Source organism: Polistes canadensis, unplaced genomic scaffold (genome assembly GCF_001313835.1).
Source record: "Polistes canadensis isolate GaletaPanama2010 unplaced genomic scaffold, ASM131383v1 scaffold_42, whole genome shotgun sequence".
Lineage (NCBI taxonomy): Eukaryota > Metazoa > Arthropoda > Insecta > Hymenoptera > Vespidae > Polistes > Polistes canadensis.
In genome coordinates this window covers 805,599-830,887 of record NW_014569589.1, presented here as the reverse complement: position 1 = coordinate 830,887, position 25,289 = coordinate 805,599, and the positions used below count along the sequence as shown (strand labels likewise).

At 34.0% G+C, this 25,289-nt stretch overlaps 2 protein-coding genes across 2 annotated transcripts; one reads left to right on the top strand and one right to left on the bottom strand.

Moving 5' to 3' along the window:
• Positions 1–1,021: 1,021 nt before the first annotated feature.
• On the bottom strand, positions 1,022–5,677 carry LOC106784950 (rab proteins geranylgeranyltransferase component A 1). Its single transcript, XM_014745007.1, has 11 exons — positions 5,207–5,677; positions 4,984–5,050; positions 4,103–4,294; positions 3,840–4,026; positions 3,506–3,743; positions 2,931–3,153; positions 2,635–2,841; positions 2,441–2,565; positions 2,193–2,353; positions 1,885–2,061; positions 1,022–1,802 (listed from the first exon to the last, which is right to left on the bottom strand). The coding sequence occupies exons 1-11, from the start codon at positions 5,253–5,255 to the stop codon at positions 1,629–1,631; spliced, it is 1,800 nt and encodes a 599-aa protein (XP_014600493.1). The 5' UTR covers positions 5,256–5,677; the 3' UTR covers positions 1,022–1,628.
• A 3,610-nt stretch (positions 5,678–9,287) lies between these two features.
• On the top strand, positions 9,288–21,483 carry LOC106784894 (paired mesoderm homeobox protein 2A-like). Its single transcript, XM_014744865.1, has 3 exons — positions 9,288–10,535; positions 12,190–12,383; positions 20,819–21,483. The coding sequence occupies exons 1-3, from the start codon at positions 10,178–10,180 to the stop codon at positions 21,212–21,214; spliced, it is 948 nt and encodes a 315-aa protein (XP_014600351.1). The 5' UTR covers positions 9,288–10,177; the 3' UTR covers positions 21,215–21,483.
• Positions 21,484–25,289: the final 3,806 nt, after the last annotated feature.

Genomic DNA, 25,289 nt, shown 5'->3' with positions numbered 1-25,289 from the left:
ATATATATTAATCGTAATTCACGAGAGAAAGACTTAATTGCAAAAAATTGCTAGAACGAATTTTATTTAGAAAAATCGGTAATTAATACGGGAATGTATTTTTTTTTTTAGTTATTGTTTTCGTTTTAGTATCGTAGATATTAATGAACAATTTGATGTAAAGTTAACAAAAATACTCAAGGGGTAGGTGGGCGGAAAGGGGGGATTGGGGCTGACGTACCTTCGCTTAATTTTAAGTGTATTTTTTATGCACTGTGTAATATATAATGTCAAATATAAATAAATATGAGTATTATAAAGCATTTGAAGAAACTGGGTTTATACATGAATCCAGTTAGGCTGTTGTATGCAACGATACAAGATATATTATGTCGTAGAGCTTAGAAACATAAATTTCAATGAATTTAATACTTTTTTTCTTTCTTTTAGTAAATTCATCTTACAGCAAATCGGCTATTTCAAAGTTGCGAGGCCAGAGGTGAGCACATGAACTACTTTCTTTGGGGTTTATTATAATAGAGAATTGTTTAAATCTTTGTAAAATTAAGAAAGAAAAACAAAATAAATATAAATTAAAAACAAAAGAAAACTAGGAATAAAAATAATTTAAATCGTTGAACGTGTGATACATCGCAATTAAGTTTGTAATGATCGAAAAAGGAGTAGTGAATCTTAAAAATTATTAATAAAATACTTAAAAAAGAATGTTACTTCTTCACAGCCTTGATTACAATTGGCTCTTATAAACGATTAACAGTTATCGATAAGATTTTCTTTTGTTTGCACGTATAGCATGATAACGTACGAATACAAATGATAATAATAATAATAATAATAATAATAATAATAATAATAATAATAATAATAATAATAATAATAAAGTCTCATATATAAGTACGCGTACGCAATAAGTGTGATCTAATAACGAAGCAATAACCCGTTGTTATATAAAGAGAAATTATGTGAAAACAAATGGAAACAAACAATAAAAACTGAAATACGTATAAAGAGAGTGGCAAGGTGGTATTCAGCTAAATGCATGGTATTGACTCACTACATTCTTATATTATGTCAATTCGAATAATGGCAATAAGTACGAATATAAATGCAACCGTAAATTTTGACACTTATCGGGTGATACGATCATGTACTGTCCAATACTCGTCACTGTGTTCACAAAAAGGAGCGTGCCTGAGACTTCTTCCTTCTCCTTTACATGTATCATCATCATCATATATTGACATTTCTATGGTTTCTTCATATTATTATTTTTATCCATTTTTGGGTTAATTTTTGTGTATTGTATTTTGTATTTTATTTATATTTTTTATTAATCTTAAAGATTAATCTTATAGATGAATTAATGCAAAAGCATGTAATGGCAAAATCTATCATTTAAAAACTGGACTTGGAATGAAATCTGACAAATGTATAAACTCAGTTTTAAAAATGGGATAGTAACATTTTTCTAAAGCCATTTTTGCTTGTATTTGCTACTCTTACATGAACGGTGAACCGGCTATTTCTTGAATATATAAGTGAAACGTAATAACGATGAAGGTAGAAGACACTAAGGGCGCAAGCCTTATTTTCTCTTGTAACACTGTTGAAGCAATATGTTAATTATTTCATTCTTCTTTTTCTGCCTTCTCAACATCTTGTTTCTCCTCTCCGTCTACTTGCGTATCTCCTTCGAATTTCGGTCCGGGTGCTTCATCACCCTCTAAAACTATTTCCTCTGGATCCGGTGCACGTGGTAAGAAATCGTCATCCGGATACATGGATTTGAATATTTCCTTTGCCTACAGAAAACAAAAAAAAAATTATTTTATAAATAATTATTTATCATTTATTATATTAATTATATTCTTGAATTAAATATACTTGATCAACTGCAAAGTCAAAATCTAATTCCAAATCCGGTCCAGAGCACAAATATATGTTGTTCGGTGCCGTATCGTTTAATTTGATGTCGCTTGCTGGTAAATTTAAGTATAATGACCATAATATTTGGGGTTTTAAATCTTCTTTATTTGGCTCATAATCTTGTTGATTACCTTCCTAAAGTAAACAAATAGTCAAATATTTATTTTAAGTTTTATACTTTTGCGACTAGGGATTCTTTTCCTGTTAGCCCTGAACAAGGATTAGTAAAACTCATTTGTATAGAATATTTTAAGGATATTTGTTACCTGCAGGTGTCGTTTATCTGGTGAAACTGTTTGAGTATGAGAATCTGTGGAACTACGTCCAAGACTAGGTTCTACCATTTCAGATCTCAAAAATTTCTTTACCATGTATTCTAAATCTTCCTTTGCCGTTTTAGTACGTTTGCATGTCATGTGAACCATAACTAGAATAAATATAATATTTTTTAAAATAAAGTAATGCAAAATAAATATAAGAATTAAAATACTCTTTGAATTATAAAAATACATACATAAACCTTGTGGACAAGCATTAGTAGATGGTCCCAATTCAATCAAAGTAACAGGTTCTTGTCCTGGCTCTTCCGGTGGATAATACAAAAGAGTTAAATTTTCCTTTTCTCCTTGCATAATTGACCTAGAAAGTTAATTAAAAAATTTTAATGCATTAAAGTCATTGCAAAGAAAATGATCAATAAAATCATACCTATCTGTAATAAAAATTCCTCGGGAAATTTGTTGTTCACCCTCAAAAGCTACAATTTCTGGCGGTAAGTGTCCTTGTCCTACAACTAAATGTTCCAAAGCCAGTCTCTGTTTTCCAGTTATAATAGCTTTGCATTTATCTTCATTAATTACTACGCCATCCAACTGTCTTTTTAAGCAATATACTCCACCAAATACAGCACATAATCTGAAAATTGTTATCATTTTTAATTAACCCAATTTATGTTTCTTGTTTGCGTTTATATGTTTTTTTGATGATGATATTTTAATAGTTACCTGCAGAAACATTGAGGTAATTCTCCACTACCATACATAGGCCATAAGAAAGGAGTATTCCCATAACGTCCAAGACTGTTAAGGAAATGCTTTGTGCGATTAACACCATCTCTGCAAGATGTTTTGTCTGTTACCATAGCGATGGCCTGCACAACATAGTGTTGTACTATCGGGGTAAGATTTTTTGTATTGAGATATTCTAAAAATGTCTTATCACGGAAACCTGTTGGGAGAAAATTATTTGTTTCAACAAACGGTTAATTATATAGTAAATTATATGACATTTTCTCTTTATGTATAGAACGGAATCAAATATGATTTAAAATAAAAAATGATTTATAAATGAATTTCCTTTCCGAGGAGTACCAAAGGTATATTATATACCATCTTACACTGTACAGAATATTAAGTAGCTATCTCGATTACTTAGTCATTCAATATGTCACAAGTGGAATACAAAGCAAATCGTTTTTATTCTATTGGATATTCTACATGTAATGTTATGAATCAGCGAATAAAACAAATCCAGAGAAGTACACAGCCTTGTTTGTTTAAAAAAAAACTGATGTAATTACCATCAAACTCTGGGCTATCGGCTCCCTGTTCCATGCAAGATGTTAAAAGTTGCATCAACATTCTCTTCTCTATGACGCTAACAGTTTTATTAGCGAATACGTCTGCACGTGAACATGGAACCTGAGTTAATTTGCCATCCATGTACGTAGCGACTCTGGATACTGCACGAAATTCTGCGTAGCGTGCAATATTGCTAGAGATCAACAATTCGACCAATTTACCACGTGCGAATAGTAACTGTAATAAATAGAAAAATTCACGAGTTAAAAAGTAAATTATATAACAACGTTATTTTTATATTTAAGATATTCTTTATTTATAGGAATAACTTACTTTTGGTGCCAAGTCAATGTTGAATCTTCTGTATTCTTTTTTTATGCGATCTATACTCCAATGTTTGACAATTTCTTTTTTCTCTGTGTTATCTTCATCAGTTTTCTCTGCGCCTTCGTTACCAACACTATCCCCAGTTCCATCTGTCTGCGTATCTTTTGAGGATAGAACAGGTAGATCTGCATCACTTAATATAAAATTTAAATTATTATTACAATACTTTTATGTGCATTATAAGTAGTTGTCATACTACGTTAACTTACTTTGAAATATACCAAGTTTCTTCGATATTCTCAACAGCTGAATATTGATCACTAGCCTTTAAAAATATTTGTCCGTCTTCTAAATCAACTTTAGTATCTCTTGTATTGTTCTTGGCAGTTTTTAGATCTTCTATCCATTTTTGTAAGCCATCGAAATTAAATGTTGCCCAAAGTCCGCCATAATATTCGTTGCTATTATAAAAATTGTATATGTATATATATATAAAAGAAGAGAGAAAAAGAATTATTAACTCTTAGTGCTGAATACTCTTAGCCGAAATGTTTTGCAGGGACGGGGAATACTTTATTGCTAACATAAATTCTGTTGATCAATTATATTAAGCACAGCTAATAATAAATTATATTCGATAGTCTCCCAAATTAAATGCAATTTTTCAATTATAATTTGAATGCGATAAGATTCTAAACAATTATCAGTACTCTAACTAACATTGCATTCTTTGTATTCGTATCGACAAATGTATCATAAATGCATCAACAGTCCATGCTGGCAACTTTTACCAAAAGCATATGTGCATCTATCGTGATCAAAGGATTAACAAATATTTCATATAAAGAAATAATAATATAATTATAAGAAATTCAAAATAAAATTTAAAGAAAATAATTAATTATCTATGGATAAAAAAAAAAAGCAAATAATAATCAATTTTATTGTACAGTATAGAGACATTATCTATATATCTATATACGTGTGTATGTACATGATCGAAACGTCGAGAAAATGAAAACGTTTCATCTATAAAATAATCTAAAATATGAGATTTCGAGGATAGATTTCGGATGATGCTTTAAGGATATTGATAAAAGAAAAAAGAAAAGATAAAAAGAAAGCGTGAAAGAAGTAGTCGAGGACGCACCTGTCCAGATGTAAAACCTTTTTGCCTATCCTGCTGGCCGCCGCGGCAACGATCGATTCCGTCATACCTGTCAAAAGTCATTATGCCGGTTGAGGTACGAACGAAAGTACGACGATTATTATTTATGATTATAACAATGATGATAGTTATGAAAATGTCCTATTTAAATTGCATTCGGTGAATTAAAATGTAGATGGAGGAAAAAGAGGACAAAAATCAATACCTGTTCCAACAACTACAACATCGTACTCGGTTGGCAGATCGTCCTCCATGATTTCGTTCTCTTGTCAAATTCCAAACTAACGCGACGACGAAGAAGAAGAGTAAGAATAATAATAATAATAAGAGATAAGGAATGCTTGCTTAGAGGTAAAAAAAAACGAGCGCTTGGGTAGAAGCTCAATTCATTTTGTCGAAAAATAACGGCGCGCGATTAATGTCAAAAATTTCGTTACAAAGTAGCCCCGCCCCGCGTTATTGTTAACACACCAAACGTACGACGAACTAACACTCCTTCTTCTTTCTTTCTCTCGATAAGTACACACCAAACCATACGGTTTCTACCGGTTTGTACTATAATAAAGGAGGCTCCCCGATACTCACTCCTTACGTGTACTTACTCCGAGACGACAGACTATCGTGTATATATCTATATCGAGCGGAAAGAACAAGGAATGACGTATTGTCTATCTCTTTTATGACGTCTAATTATTGCGCATGCGTCCTTGTTGCTGACCGCGTCGTCTACTACTCGCCGTTGCGTTATCCAAACGAACTAATGCACCTATCCAAACTCGCTCTGCGATGTTCCTAAAGGTGAGATCGTATTATCGCCGTTAACTTATTGTCATGAACTATCGTTCTTTTATCAATACTTAGATTAATATACTCCATGGATTCAGGTTACGAGAACATTTTAAATGCAAATTTTATAGCCTTACTTTTCATACATTTCTCGATTGTTTTACTTTGTGATTTCGTTATTATTATGCAACGCATTTCTTCATTGCGATTTTACTTTCATTCGATAATGATACGCTGAATAAATATTTATGGTAAGTTGTGTAACTATTCGCGATATTACCTACTGAAAATTTTGCCTCATCACTTTTTCATACGTCGATAATATAGTGTTCGTGTAACGTTAAAGAATATAGAACTACATAAAAGCTCACAAGTCTCCTTTTTTATCTAACCAGATTCATCTTAGTTACTACCGGGACCACCAGTGGACGATAGTAGGTATCAGAGATTGCAATGCTGTAAATTGTACAACTTTGTTATTTCTTTGAAAAGTTTTGGTAAATATTTTTTATACTAAAAGTGAATAGATTTTAATGATTTTTATATTAAATTAAAGTACACTCTTTTATTTACGCGTAGAATACTATATTGAGTTATAAATTTAGTATGTAAAGTTCAGAAAATGTCAGAGAATGCAATGCTTTAAATTTAATATAAAAATCATTAAAATCTATTCACTTTTAGTATAAAAAATATTTGCCGGAACATTTTAAAGAAATGGCAAAGTAGGAAAAATTTGCAGCATCGCATTCTTTGCCATTTTATGAACTTTTTCAGGTTGATTTATAACTTGATATGGTATTTTACGCGTAGACAAAAGAGTGTACTTTAATTTAATATAAGTTTCATTAAAATCTATTAACTTTTAGTATAAAAAATATTTACCAAAACTTTTCAAAGGAATTGCAAAGTTGTACAATTTACAGCATTGCAATCTCTGATACCTACTATCGTCCACTGGTGGTCCCGATAGTAACTAAGATGAATCTGGTTAGATAAAAAAGAGGACTTGTGAGCTTTTATGTATTTCTATATTCTTTGGTAACGTGTTTGTACGTATCGCTATATTATCAATAATGTCGATAAGAGCAAATCCGTCAGTGTCTAATAATAACTCGAAAGATAAAGTGGATTGGAAAATTATGCTATTATTAATTTTCAAAAATGTTCATTTTCTACATATTTATAATGCAAATAACGCACAATTTTTTCAGAAAGTATAATTAAAAATTGATTCAAATTATATTTGTATTAAATCTTTACTGATTTTCGAAAACTATTCTTCATATTTTCATTTCGAAGGAAAATTTCAATCAATGGGGTAGAAGAAAAATGATATTCGAAGGGTGTACGAATCACTAACCAATATTTAATCAACTTTACAAGGGAATATTATTCTCTGGACAAATCAAGGACATATGTAGGAATTGTCAAGGGGTTGCTCTACCCATACATATATATGTACTTATATACGTATATATGAACGGTGACAAGAATGTACTTCTACCCTCTTGTTTTTGTACGGATCTTGCACGCGTAACCAGCTATATTTATACATTGGCGTATTTTATTAAATGTCACTCGTTTATAATACACAATAAATATTTGCATATATCAAGTGTTGCATTAAATATATTCCTCATTTTAATACAACTATTATAAAAAAGTGATTACAATAAAATATTGTTAGAAATATTATTCTAATCGAGAAAGATAAAACTTATAAAAAGTGAATGCAATAAATCGTTATTATAAATATTTAAAATTTTTTAATTATTTCTCAATGTTTAATATATGAAAAATGTAAATCATATTCGTAGAAAATTCATTTTTTATGGTTTTTATTATTAAATTACTCATATAGAACTATACGCCAATGAATAGATTCTGCAACGATGTATGGCAACGTGTCGTACACGTTCCGTGAACTCGGAAACCCCTTGGGATAGGATTCAGGAAAAAGAGGGTAGAATGATTCTCAACTGTCGTGAGAACAAGTGGAATACAAGTGTCGCACAGGTTTCTAGTCTCGACCCAAATAAAATAGTCTAGTGTAGACAACAGTAGAAAGAATTTTCCATATCACGGCTGCACGTACAAGTTGGTATAACTTTGACAAAATATTCTCTTCAAATAATTCTTTTAATGAAGCCAAACGAAAGAAACCAAGTAATATTAGACATTGTTTACCAGTAAATAAGATTTTTATTAAATTAATTATAAAAATAAATATTATAATATAAAATTTTTTGTTTTTAAATAACGTTGAATATAATTAAAATGAATTTGATATTAAAAGGGACAATAAAATAGCTATCGTATTTACCGAACGCAAAAGTTGCCGACGGTAGCCGTTTCGTATCTACAAAAGCAATATTTAGTCGTTTGAAAAGCATCACATCGGGTTTATAAATACATTAAAAGTTCCTATTTTATGATATTTCTTTAAAAAATATATAACTCCTTTTCTCTTTCTTTTTCTCTCTTTCTCTCCGATGATAATTAAAATGTTTATTTCAACGAATATATTGATTAACGTGTATTTTGTATCGCAGAGAGAAGAAGTCGCGACGCAAGCTTGGAGATCCTAATAATGAAGAAGGAAAATATTGATAATCTACAATTCGAATAAATGATACAGTTTGGTTATATGAATTTTAATCGAGAGCCGATTTGCAATTGTGCAGGAGAATAAACACATCGTATGTAGATTACGATACCTTGATTTGGTGCTACGCTTTGGTCGGAAATATCCATGATCAAAAATGTATGAAATAAAACTCGGACAACAAATGAAAATCATGATGGGGATGATCGGTCGGGTGACGAAAGGTAGTTGAGCGTAAGGAAGTAAAAAAAAAAAAAAGAAAAAAGAAAGAAAAAATAAATAAATCAAGAAAAAAGAGAAAAGGAAAATATATATAGCGAAGGAAATGAAACTTGTACCGATTGGCCTATAGTAGAACGATTCTATAGGTCGAAATAAAGAAAGAAGGAAAGAAAGAGTGAGTAGAAAATGTACGAGTCGGACGTTATGCGGTTTTTCGAATTGATCGAAAAATCAGGAGCACAGGAAGGCATCATCGAATGATAACGTTTTCTCTCTTTCTCTCTCTCTCTCTCTCTCTCTCTCTCTCTCTCTACCTCTCTCATGCTTTTTTTTCCTCTCTCTTATCCGTATGGTAGTCTCGCAGGATGTGACGGAGGATGGTGGTGGTAGTGGTAGTGGATATGGTTATGGTGGTGGTGTTGTTGATGATGGTGGGGGATGTAGCTGGAGAGGACGGTAACTAAGGGGCGTGTTTGGGAAAGTTGAGGGTTGTTCTGGGGATGGTTGGGAGGATGAACGAATGAGAATGCTCGAAAGGTAGGTCCGAGGCCGGTGACCTTGCCAACGGCGTGTCGAAGATAGGGGTGAACCCGCCCCTAGCGCAGCCCCTCCGTCGTTTATCGAATTAAGCTTATCATTTGATTTTGAGGAAACCCACCAGTCAGTCGTCTCGGACGCTCTTAAACGGGCCGAAAAACTTCCTCCTATCCGTGCTATAATCGCAATAATTTGATATCGTTGATCCGATTACGCGTCATAACTTGGCGTCGAAGAGGAGAGAGAAGAGAGGAGAGGAGTGGAGAGGAGAGGAGAGGTGAGGTGAGGTGAAAGGCAAGGAGAGAAAGAGAAGAGAAGTCCGTTTTGCGCTCGTCGAAGCTAACATCGAAGCCAAGATCGTTCTCCAGCCGTTTGCCCACGGCCTTATACGATATCGTCTTAACCAACGATTTATCCGATGTGAAAGCCACGCGCTTTGATATTTCGTACACATTGCTTAGTGAAGGGGGGTCGGATAGTCGGTCGGTTGGTTGGTTGGTTGGTCGGTCGGTCGGTCGGTCGGTCGAGTCTGAAGTACCGGGGAAAAAGGAGAAGGGTCTTTTCTCATCCCACCTGGTTCTGCAATTTACGTTCGACGTCGTCCTTGCCGTCGTCATCTTTGCCGTCGCAGGAGCGCGCCCGCGCCGAAAGGCGCGCTCCCTTCGAGCATCTTTGAGTTCACGACTTTTCCCGCGCAATCTAACTAACAATCTTCTTATCCAAAGGCCGTATAAGTTACGTGATATATCCACGTTTTAAGTAATCGTAGATGTTCACAGTGTGAGATTAATACCGTGATTTACTGGATCGATTCTCCTTAACGATCGATCGGAATTTTCAAAGGGTAGAGAATGGGAGAAGAAAGGGTTGCATTTCCTTTCAAGGATTGAAGAGGAAAGTGGTGCTTGTTCGAACGATTATTATCCTGTCTTATTATCGGAACGAGAGGAAAATATATAAAGCTGAAAATAAAGAACAGTGTGATTATAATCGGATAAAAAGGAGATAAAATCTAAAATAATAATGGATTACTCGTATTTGAATCAAGCTGCGGCTGCCGCGGCCGCCGGCTTCGAAGCGTCCAGTTGCGCGTTGGCCGCGAGCGAGATGCAATGCGGTTATGGGGATCTGAGCTCGTGTTCGCAAATGAGCCAAGCGGCGTATCGGTACACGGCAGCAAGGGCCGCCGGATACTCGACGAATGCCGGTTCGGCTAGTGGTGGGGGAAGCGCGGGTCCACTCGGGGCCCATCATGCCTCGCATCCTCATGCTCATCCACATCATGGGGCCCATGCGACTCCGTGCTCCGTAATGGCGGCCAGATCGCAGGACGTTCATCGGCACGCTGCCTCCATCTTTCCTTCCGCTATTAATCTCCAAGGTGAGTTCAAATCTTTCGTTTTTTTTTTTTCTATTACTCTCCAGTATCTTAAAAAACGAAAAGAACAATTTCATTCTTGTTATCGTCACTGAAGTTATTTATATTTTCTTTATTTTATAACACTGTCAAAAATGCAAATATTATGTTAGAGAACACGATCGAAATGTAGTACCTGCTATATGCGAATGACATGTTTTTCTAGTACTCCGAATATTTGTTATTCTCGAAGTAGAAGACCCTCTTTCTCTCTCTGACATCTGTCGTGGAATAATACTGGCTTGAAGATCGCTAAAATCAACTAGGGACAATAGAGGGATATAAGTATGTGTGTACATAGAAAGATCTTCTTACCCGTTGCCTTACCGAATATAATAGACGAATACATTGAAAGTTTCTCTCTTGAATGAATCTTTCAAATATAAAAAAAGGACAGAATTTCCTTGAACACTTGCCGTAAAGATGGATAAAGGTAATAAAAATAATGGCCGATTCTTGTTCGTTCGTTCTTTCTTTCTTTCTTTCTTCGTTCGTTCTTTCCCGCTACTTATATATTACTACGTTCTACGAAATTCTCTCGTTTGAATGACTTATAAATGCAAGGTGGGCGTGTGTGCAGCCCTTTACGCCATGTATACCCTAAAACCGGTACTTCTCCCAGAAGCGGCGACAAGATGGCACTGAAAATCAATGGACATCTCTCTTTCCCTCTCTCTCCTCCCTACCTCGGTCACTCATTGCTATGGTTACGTCCCTCCTAGTCACCCTCAGCAAATTTTACAGTGTTCCTCGACGTCGTGGTCTTTGGAATTCATCGAGAGAGAGAAAGAGAAAAAGACAGAAAAAGAGAGAGAGAGAGAGAGAGAGAGAGAGAACGAGAGAGAGTACGAGAGAACGAGAGAGAGAAAGAGAGAGAGAAAGCATATATTAAGTCAACCATGTAAAATCGTTCCATCTTGAAACGTTACGCGTCAAGTATATTCAATGCTTTTCTATATCAAAAACTTTGTCTTTCTTTCTTTCTTTCATTCTAGAATAAACTTTATCAGAAATAATTCTTTTATATACCCAAAGCACCCGGAATGAAATATTTTAAATATACAAACGTTCGTAACTTTTCGTTTAACGATCTCTCTCACTCTCTCTCTCTCTCTCTTTCTCTTTCTACGATTTAGGAAATGAGTTATTTCATTGGAATTAAAAAACCAAAATTAGTTAACACGACGGAGAACTGATTTATTTTTTTTGGGTTGGTAAGAACAAAGTTTCTTTGAAATATATGTAAATTTGAGTTTCAATAATGTTACGTCTGGTGTAGGAGCGTAACCATCTGCTACTTTAAGTAGTACGAACCTGGCTGTAGTCAGACACCGTTTTACATTACCACCGTTTGTTCTCTCATTTTCTTTTCCCTTTCTCTCCTTTATCTACTTACAACTATTTATCTTCGAACAAATTTCTCGGGACGATACGCAGACGTACAGGGTATAATAAAAGTAATTGCGTTAATCGAAAAAAATTGTTTAAAATAAAAAAATTAGAAAAAAAAAGAAAAAAGTGGAATAATTGAGCGTAGAAAAACGATTCTTTTAAAAAACAGTGAATCAGATATTTCGAAGAGACGACTTTAGAAGATCATTTTTATTTTGAATTTCAGGAGGATTAGGATACAAACCGTATACGGGACACGATGGTCTTGCGGAAAAGCGGAAACAACGGCGCATACGGACGACGTTTACGTCGGCCCAACTTAAAGAATTGGAGCGTGCCTTTCAAGAAACTCACTATCCGGATATTTACACCAGAGAAGAGATCGCTATGAAAATAGATTTAACGGAAGCCAGAGTGCAGGTGAGTGAAATAACGCCAAGGATTTTGTTTTCAAATGATTTATCGAAAATCATCGACTATATTTAACACTTTTGACGTTAAACCAACGTAGAAACGAGAACGTTCTTCTTTTTCTTCTTCTTCTTGTTCTTCTTCTTCTTCTTCTTCCTTTTTATTTATTCGTCGTATTCTTTTTTTGTTTTAAATTCGAATTAAAGAATGAAATATGATAAGAATAGAATCTTCTCTCGTTTTTTGTTTTATTCCCTATGCTATCTCGTGTACACCTAAACGTCCTCGAAAAGAATGGATTGATGAGGTTAAGAAAGTTGTCGGGGGATGGAAAGAAGAGGGTGGCAGGCGTATCTTGTAATGTAATTACAAGTTCCATTTTCGTTTTCACGGTCATCCATAGCCGTGATCTGATGGATTATACTGCCTAATGCTCTTGACGTATTATAGTAAAGTTCTTGTAAAGAAAGAGAACGAGAGAGCGAGAGAGCGAGAGAAGGATAAAGATAAAGAACGCGTGTGTGTGTGTGTGTGTGTGAATGAGGTTATGTGTGTTAGACTGGAAGAGAAAGAGAGAGAGAGAGAGAGAGAGAGAGAGAGAGAGAGAGAGAGAGAGAGAGAGAGAGAGAGAGAGAGAGAGAGAGAGAGAGAGAGAGAGAGAGAGAGAGAGAGAGAGAGAGAGAGAGAGGGATGGATTTAGAGATTATTCTCTAGGATACAAGGGTAGCTCGAAATCTTATCCGATACGAAATTTACGATGTAACAAAGGTATATAACGGCAGAAGGTTTCCGAAACTTTCATCTTCTCCTGTCAAATTATCATGTTCGAGAAACAAGATCGAAGCTCGAATCACCGCGGAGATACATAAATCAATGTTGTAGACGGTTTGCATGGAAAATTGTCGATCAAATTTACAACGGCAAAAAGAGAGTTTTTATTCTTCTTATTCTTCTTTTTTTTCTTCTTCTTCTTCTTCTTCTTTATCTAATAGAAATTTGATTAGGATATTTTCGATATCGTTCAATGAGGTTACCTTTATCATTTTCTATTTTACATTAGATCGAATTTATTAGGTGATATAATTTCATCGAATTGTCGTGATTTTTGTGTTTTATGTTTTTTTTTTGTATAAAAAATAAACGAACTAGAGTCAGATTGTAGAAATTATTAATTTTTATACTTTCTTTGTTCAATTTATTTTCACAAATGTTAGATATTGGATAAGAATTTTTTAAACACGCACATACACATACACAAACACAAATGCTTGGTTCTCTTTAATTGTATTAATTTTTTTCTATTGAATTTAAATGAGGTTACTTTTTCTAATTCATTAGATCGAATCTATTAGGTGATATAATTTGTTCGAATTGTCGTGATTTTTTTCTTTTTTTTTTTTTTATATAAATAAATAAAGAAGGGTCTGGTCGTTGAAGTCATTGATGTTCATCATTTTTTCATTCAATTTCTTTTCGCAAATGTTAGACAGCAATTAAAAAATATCGAATAAGAATTTTGTACAAACTCAAATACATATATACATGGCACAAGCACAAATGCTTGATTCTCTCGTTAATTGAATTAATTTTTTTTTCTATTGAATTTAGGTAGCACAGTGTAGTGATATCCCAATAATAAAAGTAGCATCTCGGTAAGGTTGTAAAAAATATTGATTCCATTTTCGTCCGTACTCATCCTACTGATAATTTTGGTGTCGTTTACCTTTCGATTTAATAATATTAGTCACAAGATATCTATCTACGATCTTAGAAACTCGAGAGACGTTTCCACGAATAGCAACGTCTCTTCGGAGAAGGGCTTGCGCGATTGGTACCATATCTGAAAATTGCGTAATTATCTGGTCTAATTTCGTCATAACGAAGATGGAGGAAAAATTATATAATATACGATCAAGTGTATTATATCAATCAGCTGGGATAGAAGGGCAGGGAAGGGATGGAATCATTTTCACGGATAATTATGGCTTTTCGTAAATCGAGGTCGTGTAATTACTTGAATTAATTACAATTATCTTTAATCTAGTAATAATCTAAAAATAATAATAACCTTCTAAAAGTATGCGTATCATTCGATAACGTGTGCGAATTTAATTAATTTCATTCCTTCCTATTTCAAAATTTCAAAGTTCATTAAAATCTTATCTCGCGTTAAAGGACAAGTTTTCTTCTTTTTCTTTTTTTTTTACGATGATATTTAATAAAAATCAAAATGAAGATTAATTAATCATACGAAGAATATTTAAACGATCGTATGTTTTATTTTCACACACGAAAGGAAAAATACAATGAATTATATTCGATCGATATTCAGATAAATAGAGAGAGAGAGAGAGAGAGAGAGAGAGAGAGAGAGAGAGAGAGAGAGAAAAAGAGAAGAAAGAAAGGATAGGTATATATTTTTTTATTGAGAAAAATTGTCGTTCCCACGAATTACTACGGATGATCACGTAGCCGATAAAGAACGAAGAAAACGGGCATGCGCGTGGCAATATGGCAAACGTTCGCCAATCAATGTACGCTATTTCTCGACCGTTTCTGATTGGTAGGAAGCAGGTCTATGATGTTTTATATTGCGATCGAATATGCAAAGTTTAGAACCTTCGAACTATGCAAAATTTGAATGTTAAATATTAAACGTTATGTTATCCATTAGCATCGATGTACGCGCTTTTATATTCGAGACAAAAAAAAATTATACAAAAATCCCTTCCCCCATCCCCTCCCCCCTCACATCCCATCCCAAATTAAAGAACAAAAACAAATGATTTCAATAGAACGAAAGTTTCTCTTTCAAGTACTGAACGATAAACATATTTAGTCTATTAATTCGCAGGTTATAGTCGAGGTCTACATTCTAAAGCCGCATAATAATTAAATGCGAGGTTACTATCAATTCTCTAGCAGTTTGCGGTCAGACGGGACGACCGCTGCGTTTCCATCGTCCGCCAAGACGAGGGTTAACTTGTTAAGTTTCCTTAACTTTACTCGATATTTAGTTACATTTCAGATAGTTGAAAGAATTTGAAAGAAAGACAAATACCGAGCTCTCAAAGCCCTTTCTGTTTTCATCCTTTGAACTCCTTTACACATTAATTTTTATATTAATAGTATACTCCGTTCACAAGGGAATATATTAAAAGCTTAGATTTCATTACAAAGCATCATCGATATTGTTTGTTCGTTCAAACAAAACACACATATACGATACATGATTATTTATTTAAAAATCAATTTAAATAAACGAAATCAATGTAATCAAATAACTGCGATACTTTACGTCGCATATTGCAGAGACAAAAATGTTTCCTTTATTAAATTCTTACTTTACCCTAAAAAAAAAAAAAAAAAGACAATAAAGAAATTAAATCTTAGAATCACTTTTAGTTCTTACTTTTTCTTCGTCCTTGGGATCAAACAATTCCAACATTTCTTTCCAGTCTCTTTGTCTGATCAAGATTAACCTCACTGAGTTTCCCAGGTTGGCTGTGGCTCACTGTGTTCGATAAAACAACCCTCCTTGCGTTCCCAATTCACCCTAAGCTTTCTCTCTCATTCTCTTTCTGTCTCTGACTGTCTGTCTGTCTTTCTATCGGTATCCACGTGCCGCCTACCCTTTACCCCCTCTTTCCGTCAGCCTCTTAGAGAGACCATTCGACGGCCACGATTGGTCCCTAACCTCTTGGCCGTTTTGGCCACTTCTACTTACGAGTACTACTCTCACCAACGTTTGAGACGTTTTCCTTATGTCTCACAGCAGACACATGGATTCTCCTCTTCTTTTGTCTGTGTCTTCTTTCCTTTTTTGCCTGCGTTAGCCTTTCTTTCTTTATTTCTTTCTTTATGTGTTACCTAAGTATGTCTAGTACTCTGGAGTGCGTGCGCGCGTGTGTGTGTGCACGTGTAGGTGTCAGTGTGTTCTAATAGCAAAATCTTTCTTTCTTTAATATAGTTTTCTATGACGGTAATTGTCTTTTTAAAATTTCTCTTAGAATTCACTAACCATTTTTTCTTTCATTCTTTCTTTCTTTCCTATTTTGTTCCTAAATACTTTATTCCAGACTTTAGCCAACACTGATGAAGGGGGGGGGGCGGGCGGTGGGTTCGTTATTTTCGAAAGGATTAAAAAGTACTCGCAAATATAAACTTAACTAACGTAATCCTGAAATATTTTCACGAATTAAATGGTTGGAATATGGTTTATAGTTAACTGATCCTTGATTTTCTCAATTCAACTGAAAGAAAATAAGAAGAAAAGATTTTCCTTTTCCTGTAAGATGCTTACACGGAAATTCTATTATCAGGCCGGATATAGCCGAGTCACGTTGCAGCTATTGATAGTAACTCGAGGATAATATTCCCTATTAAATACTCGCTTGTGGAAATATCTGAAAGATTTCCAAGTGTGCTAAGAGATTCAACGTATTAAAAATCTATCAAGACAACAATTAAGTTTGACGTTGTCTCAAGATTATATAATATATATATTTATATATATCTGTATAAATACATGCTTGTATAAGCGTGCACACAGTTAATACAGTTAACCGTGCGAAGCTTTCTCTTTAGCTTTTTTATTAGATAAATGTGTGATAGCAAAATCATCCGAGTAAACGAGTGTAGAATTTTATTAGTCGATTTAATTAATACATGCGATCATTCTTACTGAAAATAACTTCTTGAGACATTCGTCTTGTTTTTTCGCAGCTTTCCGAAAAACCCCTCTCATCCTTTAAATAAATATCTTATCTATCTTAATTATGATTTTTTATTTTTTACCAAAGATTTTTTTACCAATACACTCGATGGTGAATATAAAGTTGATTTAAAGGTATATAACTGTTACTAGAAGATTGCTAATAAATTAACTGATGCAGAGAGAGAGTGTATGTGTGAGACAGAGAAAGAGAGATGACATCCCCTCTCTCGTTTCGCACAGATATATTATGCAGAGCTGTTCTAATGGAATCGTAATTCGTCGAGAACGACTTGTGACTCAGAAGTAGCGGAACGTGTCGGCACGTGACTGACAGCGTGTGGTCAATGGGATACAGTGTCGTGGTGTAACATGGAGATAATATCATTTTCACTGCCGAGATGTATGATTAATTTTATTCAATTGGATAAATACATGTAGATAATCAAATCCGTTTATCCAGTTTTGTTGTTGTTTTTACAAAAGTATCAACGATTAGATCAATTAACTTATCAACATGTCTCTCGTTTGAAAATAATTGAAAATATCGAATACGTGATATTGATGATAAAAATCAAATTAAATTGAGTTCAATGATAATATGATTGGTTATGGTTAAAGTATTTGAAAAAATAAGAAAGAAAAATAATGTAAAAGAGTTTGAAGTCAAACGTTTTGGCTATCCGACGGGATAGCCTGAAGTGTGTTTGAAATATTTAGCGAGTTTCTTTATCCCGATGGGATATAGGAATCGTCTACGGAAAGAAGGAAGGAAGGAAGGAAGGAAGGAAGTCGAATCGAGAGAGAAAAAGTTCGAGACAACGTTTGCGACGTGAAGGGACAGGAAAGGCAGGTGACAAAGAAAGACAGAGATAGACACCGGGAAAGAGAGCAAGAAAAGATAGTTAGGTTGGTGGGTAGGTGGGAAGGTGGGTAGGTGCTTGCTAGCTACTAGCAAGTAGAAGTAGAAGTATAGATGTATGACTATATATTTATATGTGTATATATATATATGTGTGTGTGTGTGTGTGTATGTGTTTGTAAGAGAAAGAGAAAGAGGAAGCTGCCGGGTGGAAATGGAAGAAGGGACCACCCGAGGAGTTGGAGTCGAGGGGTTGGTTCGATGGGATGAAATGGGGAAAGCACTCACCCTGCTTGCCTGTCTGGTGCCACTGCAAGGAATGGTTGATACACAAGGGGCCCATGCCGGCGTATACCCTGGTAATTGCGAGTCCTATGTAGATCCACTTACAGTGATTAAAAACCGTCCTGCGGAGCATATACCAAGGACATAGTACCAGGAACTATTGGATTCGGATGTATCAGGGTGTAACAGACCTGGGAATGCCTCTGTCTTTTCTCTTTCCTATCTCTGCATATATATTTGCGTGTGTGTTTATTTTGCCAATCGAATGTTTCTCTCAGATATGTCTCTATTTTTAATAATATTTTTATAACCGTAAAAAAATAAATCGAATTAATAAGAAATTTTGTTGATCGAAACATTTATCAACCGTAATCGAACTATTCCGTTTAATTGTAATTAGTTAAAGTGATGAAAATTGGTCTTCGGTAAATCGAAATCAAGTGGCTCCCATTAACTTGACAACTGATCTTAAAGGGAACCGAGGAAATGTATACACTTAGTGTGATATTGATGTGTCAGTTTGCGGGGTTCCCTTTTCTTCTTGCTCATTGATTGGAGCTACAATTTTAGGAACGGAGAGATATATCAATCGAGAGTATAAATCTTCATTTGAGAATGAAACTTACTGGAGTAGAGCAAGGGTACTTTGTATAGATCAATTAGGTAAATTTTTTTTGTTCAATATAAGAACGATCTGATAATCTTCCTTGATATTTCTTTGATATACTCATCTCTTAAAATGATTTGAATTATTAATTTTCTATCCTTGAGAGATTCTGACGTTATTCCAAATATTAAAAAAAATATTTGCTCGATCCGCATGATCGAGCAATGCGAATGAAAGAAAAACTTTGTGTATATTAAGCAACTATAATTTACTCATCGTGAGTATGACCGAGATTAACCAATCGAGGGTAGAAAAGTCTAATAGAGCGAAGAAAAATCACAACCCCGTTTATGTGTGTGTGTGTTCTGATATTAAGCCGACGGACAAAGCATGGTAGGAATCGTGTTTGCCACATTGCCGCACATTGTCTAGCCTAGCATACCAATAGAAAAGGGGTGAATAAGGGTAATAGTTGAAAGGGTGAAGTACAAGTGTAAATGTGTCCCCTGCCCCCTAATCCGTCCTCATCTTTCAATCTGGCATGCAAAGGTGTCTTTACATCGTAAATACGTTAATAAATACATGCATACATAAATACGTGTGTCTTTATCGCAAGACGAAAAAGGAGAAAGAGAGGGTGAGATAAAGAGAATAAGGAAAAAAAATGAGGGTTGGTTACATAAACTAGGAGGTGCAAGAAAGAAAACGGGGATTCTCCGAGTGACTGGTTTGAATAAAAAGCAATGAAATATTTATCTAGAATGAGATGAACATCTGTCTCGGTAGAGGCTTGTTACATTTTATTTAACTAAGAGTATATTTATTTAACATTAACGCCATCGTAGATTCCCCAGGCGCTTACCACCGTCGTTGATTCGGTAAATAGTGGCACACATGTCACACAGACTTCTCAAAACGTCCTAGGGTAACAATAAGTTGGGCTACTACTATAACCATAACTACCAAATTTTTCATCACTTTCTTAGACTTTTTATTTATGATTTATCCCTTTTTACGAATTATATTATATATAAAATAGATTGAAATGCGAGAAATACAATATATTATTTTTTTATGTGATAAAATAAAAATTTGTTGAAAAAAGTAAAAAAATTGGAAAAAGTGAAAAAGTCACTCTCATATTTCATTCCTCCTACGAATAAGCTATACCACCCCCTTATCAACGCCATCGGGCCAACACCAGTATGACAGTAGTAGTATCAGCAGCGGTAAAAGCGGCACAAGCGGCACAGTAGCTGATAAAAATCCAATAGCTGTGTTTGCCGTCCGGAAAGGGCAATCACGTTCATCATGGTGTTCCGTGCCTCTTCCTCCGTGAATCCTTCCTCACCCTCCTACGCTCTTTCTATCTCTCTCGTCTCTGGAAATTCTAGGGGGTTGAATCCACGTGAGGAAGCAGTACAACTAGCGTATATATATATATACATTTATATATATATCTATATATATATATATATATATATATATACAACTAAGGGTAGGGGTAGGTTTTTGGGGAGGGTGGGTGGTAGCTCCTCTGCCGGTCAAACAAATGCTAAAGCAAATAAATCCCCTGCTTTAACATGCAGGTCGGCACCGCTTTCCGTTTGTTTTATTCGTTAAATATTTCGTTTGGTCAACTAGAGCCAATTACGCGTGCTGCATGGTCCTCCTCTTCCTCTCTCTCTCTCTCTCTTTTTCTCTTTCTCTCTTTTCCGGCGGTACGTACGCGTATACAGTGTTTTAAAAAACGTCGGTGGTTGATGTGTTCGTTGACTGCTCATCACCCGTTTCCCAATTTTCGTTGGGAAAAGAGGGCATAGCGAACGTAGCTGTCTCTGTACAGGTACGTACAGAACGATGATTGGAATCGACGATTGTAGTTGTACTTTTCTAACCAATTTTTTCTCTCTCTCTCTCACACACAGTTTTTATCGGATTACTTTCTTTTTTCCCTTTTGTTTTTGATGTTACAGGTATGGTTCCAAAATCGCCGGGCAAAATTTCGGAAACAGGAAAGACTGGCCCAACAAAAGTCATCATCCCAAGGTGGAATCGGTGGTGATAGTGGTGCTTCAAGTCCAGTTGCTGGAAACGTCAAAGCCGAGGGACGTTCTCCGAGAAGTCCTGCGACACCACCAGTTGGCTCGAACGGTAGTGTCTTACCATCGAACGAAGTCAAGCCTGTCGCTAATCCTAATTTGGTTAATGTGAAACATACACCAGACGGTAACGGAGAAAATAGCTCACCTAGCGCTCGTGTAAACAGTGGAGGTGGTACGTGGGGTTCATGCAGTCCAAGACCTTTCTCCACGGCGTTACCTTCTTATTTGTTGGATCCCCTACCTTTGAAAACCGGAAATCTTTATTAATTTCTCATTTAATTTAGAAGGTTACGGTAAGCCGACAAATTCGTGTAAATATATAAGAGTATCGTTTTATCGGACTGGTTGAACGAGAATTATCGGTGTGATATGTGAATGCAAGAGTGGTCATTAACGTTAGAATTATTTTTTTTCGGTCCTAGGCTGGAGAAAAGATTTATGACGGCATCTCAAAATTATTATTATTATTATTATTATTGAAATGCGCTGACAAAGCGTATAGATTCGATCGATTTCCAAGACATTAACAAACAATTGGACAATTCGGATATATGATATATATATATGGAAGTTATTATTAATGACCACACTTGTAGCAACGAGTTCGATTCGTTACCCTGTTATTATATCAGACTTTTGGGAACATTGTTGATAGTTATTTTGTTTTCCGAAGTTCACCGTTAGGTATTAAACTTGCGGATGTTTGAACCAAAAATATAATATGATCGATCGTTTCATTTCGAGCTGCAAATATTTCTTTCTTTTCTTTTTTTATTTTTTGTTTGCAATTAGTATATCGATTAGTAAATCGAAAATTGAGAATCGAGAAATAAAAGAAGTAAAGAAAAATATTGTGTTGTAGGTAATACTCTCGATAAAATATGACTTTTGAATAAGTTCGCACGAATTACAATTATAATAAATATCCGGCGTAATATCGATGACTGTCCAAAAATAATATTCGATTAAATAGGTACAAACTAACGATTATTATCTAATTTGTTATTTACGGATTTTTATCCTTAGGATTCTTGAAACGGTACGTTATTAGGATATTATTCATAGCCATTTGTAAAAATAAATCGTTGAGTAAAGCCAGCGAGGGAAATAGTTAAATTGGTGAATTGAACATTTAATCATACGATCATTGTTTAACGTTAGTTTTCTTAAGGTTAGATGGATGTGTAGATGACCAACGGAAGCAATAATGGCGGTCGCCTGTACAGAATTAATTACGACGATTGTTCAAAGTCCGTTTAGAATTGGATTTTTCTCTTAAACAATGTCTTGATTCGTCCTTTTAACGAAATAAATTAATTGTGAATTAACGTCGATTTCAAATTTTCTAAATCTTCGTATGGTACGATTCCTATACGGGTCGGCGGGGGCATTTGTACGGACGACCCCTATATGGGTCGCTATTCTTTTTCATATTTAATTTATTTTTTTATTTATTTATTTATTTTCTTTATTTTTTTTTATTGGCAAAATGAACACACAAAATTGCCATACGACTCTAATTCAATTATATCTAACATTTTAAGAACGCAAGTACTAGTTTGCACGTATACCTTAGATCGTATATTGTTGCACTAAACCTAAAAACCATCTCTAATCTATGCCACGAATTATCGCAAAGACGAGTTTAAAGAATAAAGATAGAGATAGAGAGAGAGAGAGAGAGAGAGAAAGAAAATGTGAGAGATAAATTACTGCGTCCTTGATAATCTAAACATAAATGCGACAGCCGTCCTCAACTAATTTCAATGAATATTACCTAACTGTGACAAACGTATTACTAAAAAAAAAACCTATGGGTAGGATCGATGGGAATTGTAAACTTTGTATTTTTTGTTTTTTGTTTTCTTGTTATTTTGTTTTTTTTCTTCAAATCATATTACACGTCTCGATAGATAAAAATACAATGAGTGTAATGTTTAAAAAAATGATATTATTAGATCATTGTCTTTCGCATTAAAGTATTTCAATTCTAAACGATTGGTTTGACTAAGCTACCCCCGAGTAACAACAAAATTAGATTTAAATTTTGATTCCATTGTCACTTGTATACAACCGTCCATCCTCTATCGCCTACCCAAAACGAATTAATCGAAAATCCGTTATCCGATAGGAAAATACGGTTAGAAATTTTACATGTTTTTTTGATCAAAGAAAAAAAAAAAGGAAAACAAAAAAAAAATGAGAAGAAAAATATTGATAAGAATCGAAACGTCGACCTGGATTTACAAGTTAATAACAAACGGGCTTGCCCGTTTTTAAAGCGAGAGCGTATTCTAATATTCTGTGAGAAAAATGTGAGAACGTAAATAAATAACGTGTATAATAACGTGAACTCTGTATATTGAATTATCATTTAAGATTAAGGATAACTAAATCGCTCTATACTTAGGTATAGTAATTCTATGGGTAAGATATACATATATATATATATTATTAAAATGACACGATGTTGTGTTAATGTACACAGTTACGAGAAACTCAGAGAGAAGTTGTGCAGAATGCGAAATATACAAATTATTTATGTGTACATCGGAGGCAGAATGTTTATTTAAAAACTTGTAATAAATATATTATAATTAATATGATTTATTCATTATTATACACGTATTTCCTTTTTATTCTCTCAAATTGATTTTTATATGTGGACGAATATTTTAACAATATTCTTTTTAAATCTTTTATTATTTTCTAAATTATTCGATTATTATTATTATTATTATTATTATTATTATTATTTGTATAAAAATATTATTTGTTATGTATAAGTAAAAAAGAAATAATTCACGTTTTAATTAACGTCGATTTCATTTACTCGATCATTAATCCAAGTTCACTTTAATTTCGTTCAAACTAGGCAACGCTCAAATTAAACGCGTTGATTAATATTTTTCTTCAATTTCGTGTTCATTATTTTTTTATACCTCATTTTTCTAACATATATAAATCAGAAAATTTTTAAATTTTTTATTTAAAAGTCATTAAATATGTAAGTACTATAAATTAATCAAATCTATCATGAGAATTACGATAACGAACTTTCCAAAAATTGGTTAAATAAAATGATCGTAATAATAACATTTGGACACACATTGTGAATTATTAATAATATTTTTTAACTATATTTCTTTTTTCTACGAGACATGCAACAGCTGCCATCTGTGTGTCAGAAAGATTCGTAAATCTAGGGGTTGAAAATGCGCCATCTACGAACGGGGTGGATTCGGTTGAAAATGCAGGCTAACATAAGCCAACAGAGATTCCGTAGTAGATAAAAAGAAGGAAACTGTGAACGTAACGAACGATAATATCACGGTCGAAGCGTAATTGTCCGTTGATTGTCCTTGTTAATTATTCAACGACTATTTTAATTTATATCGAGATATAAAAAATTCTATCCGATAACTCCCGTATATCAATTTTATCCGAGATTTTTCCATGTGAATTAATAATAAAGATAAATAGAAAATATTTGTGAAAAATTGAACCTTACTTGTTGACAAAAAATAATAACATTCTCAAAATTTAACTGTCTTTACAAATTTGTTATAATAATTAATGTATTAATACTATAAAACTTTTACTATAAATTAATTATTGAATTAAATTAATTCTCTGTAACGGCATTTAATTTTAAAGTAGCACGTATCTGTTTTTTTTATTTTACTACTACACAATTATTCATTAATTATTTATGTATATGTAGTTATTTAAATATTTTTTTTCAAATCAAGATTATACTAAACGTAGAATATATTTTAGAAACGTAAGAAGTGAACATAATGATGATAGTGGAATAGCAGGAAAGAAACTTGTAAGGAAAATCAGTGTTGGTTACTAAAGAACCCATAACCGTATTTCACAGGACTATAATTCGATGGGTTGAAAAAATATTCCTACCAATCACTTTATTTTCGAATATATATATATACATAAATATATATATGTAAGATTTAGTTTTCCAGTCGATTTATATGATTTATTTTTATCCTGATAAACACGATCGAGGTATGCATTTGCTATAGACATTTGTATAGAAATTTCGTTCGATCGCACCGTACCACATTGTACTGTATGCATAAGTTCAATGTTCGTTGTGTGTTAGGTTTGTAATAAAACACACACACACACGCGCACAGGTGATGATATATTTCCATTACAATTTGCATTTCCTACATATTATATAACTATGGATTAAAACATTTTGCCTATAAATGGTCCTTTCTCACCCTCTCTCGCTCTCTTTCTCACCCTCTCTCGCTCTCTTTCTCTCTCTCTTTCTCTCTCTCTCACTTTCTCTCTCTCTCTTTCTCTCTTTCTTAAA

Bases quoted from the DNA above. Each gene is read 5' to 3' on its own strand.
- LOC106784950 (XM_014745007.1), bottom strand. From the start codon at position 5,255: ATGGAGGACGATCTGCCAACCGAGTACGATGTTGTAGTTGTTGGAACA. The intron at 4,027-4,102 runs GTAAGTTAACGT...TTTTATATTAAG, and splicing joins GAAACTTGGTATATTTCAAA to TGATGCAGATCTACCTGTTC. The intron at 2,354-2,440 runs GTATGTATTTTT...TATTTATTCTAG, and splicing joins TGCTTGTCCACAAGGTTTAT to TTATGGTTCACATGACATGC.
- LOC106784894 (XM_014744865.1), top strand. From the start codon at position 10,178: ATGGATTACTCGTATTTGAATCAAGCTGCGGCTGCCGCGGCCGCCGGC. The intron at 10,536-12,189 runs GTGAGTTCAAAT...TTTGAATTTCAG, and splicing joins TTCCGCTATTAATCTCCAAG to GAGGATTAGGATACAAACCG. The intron at 12,384-20,818 runs GTGAGTGAAATA...TTGATGTTACAG, and splicing joins TAACGGAAGCCAGAGTGCAG to GTATGGTTCCAAAATCGCCG.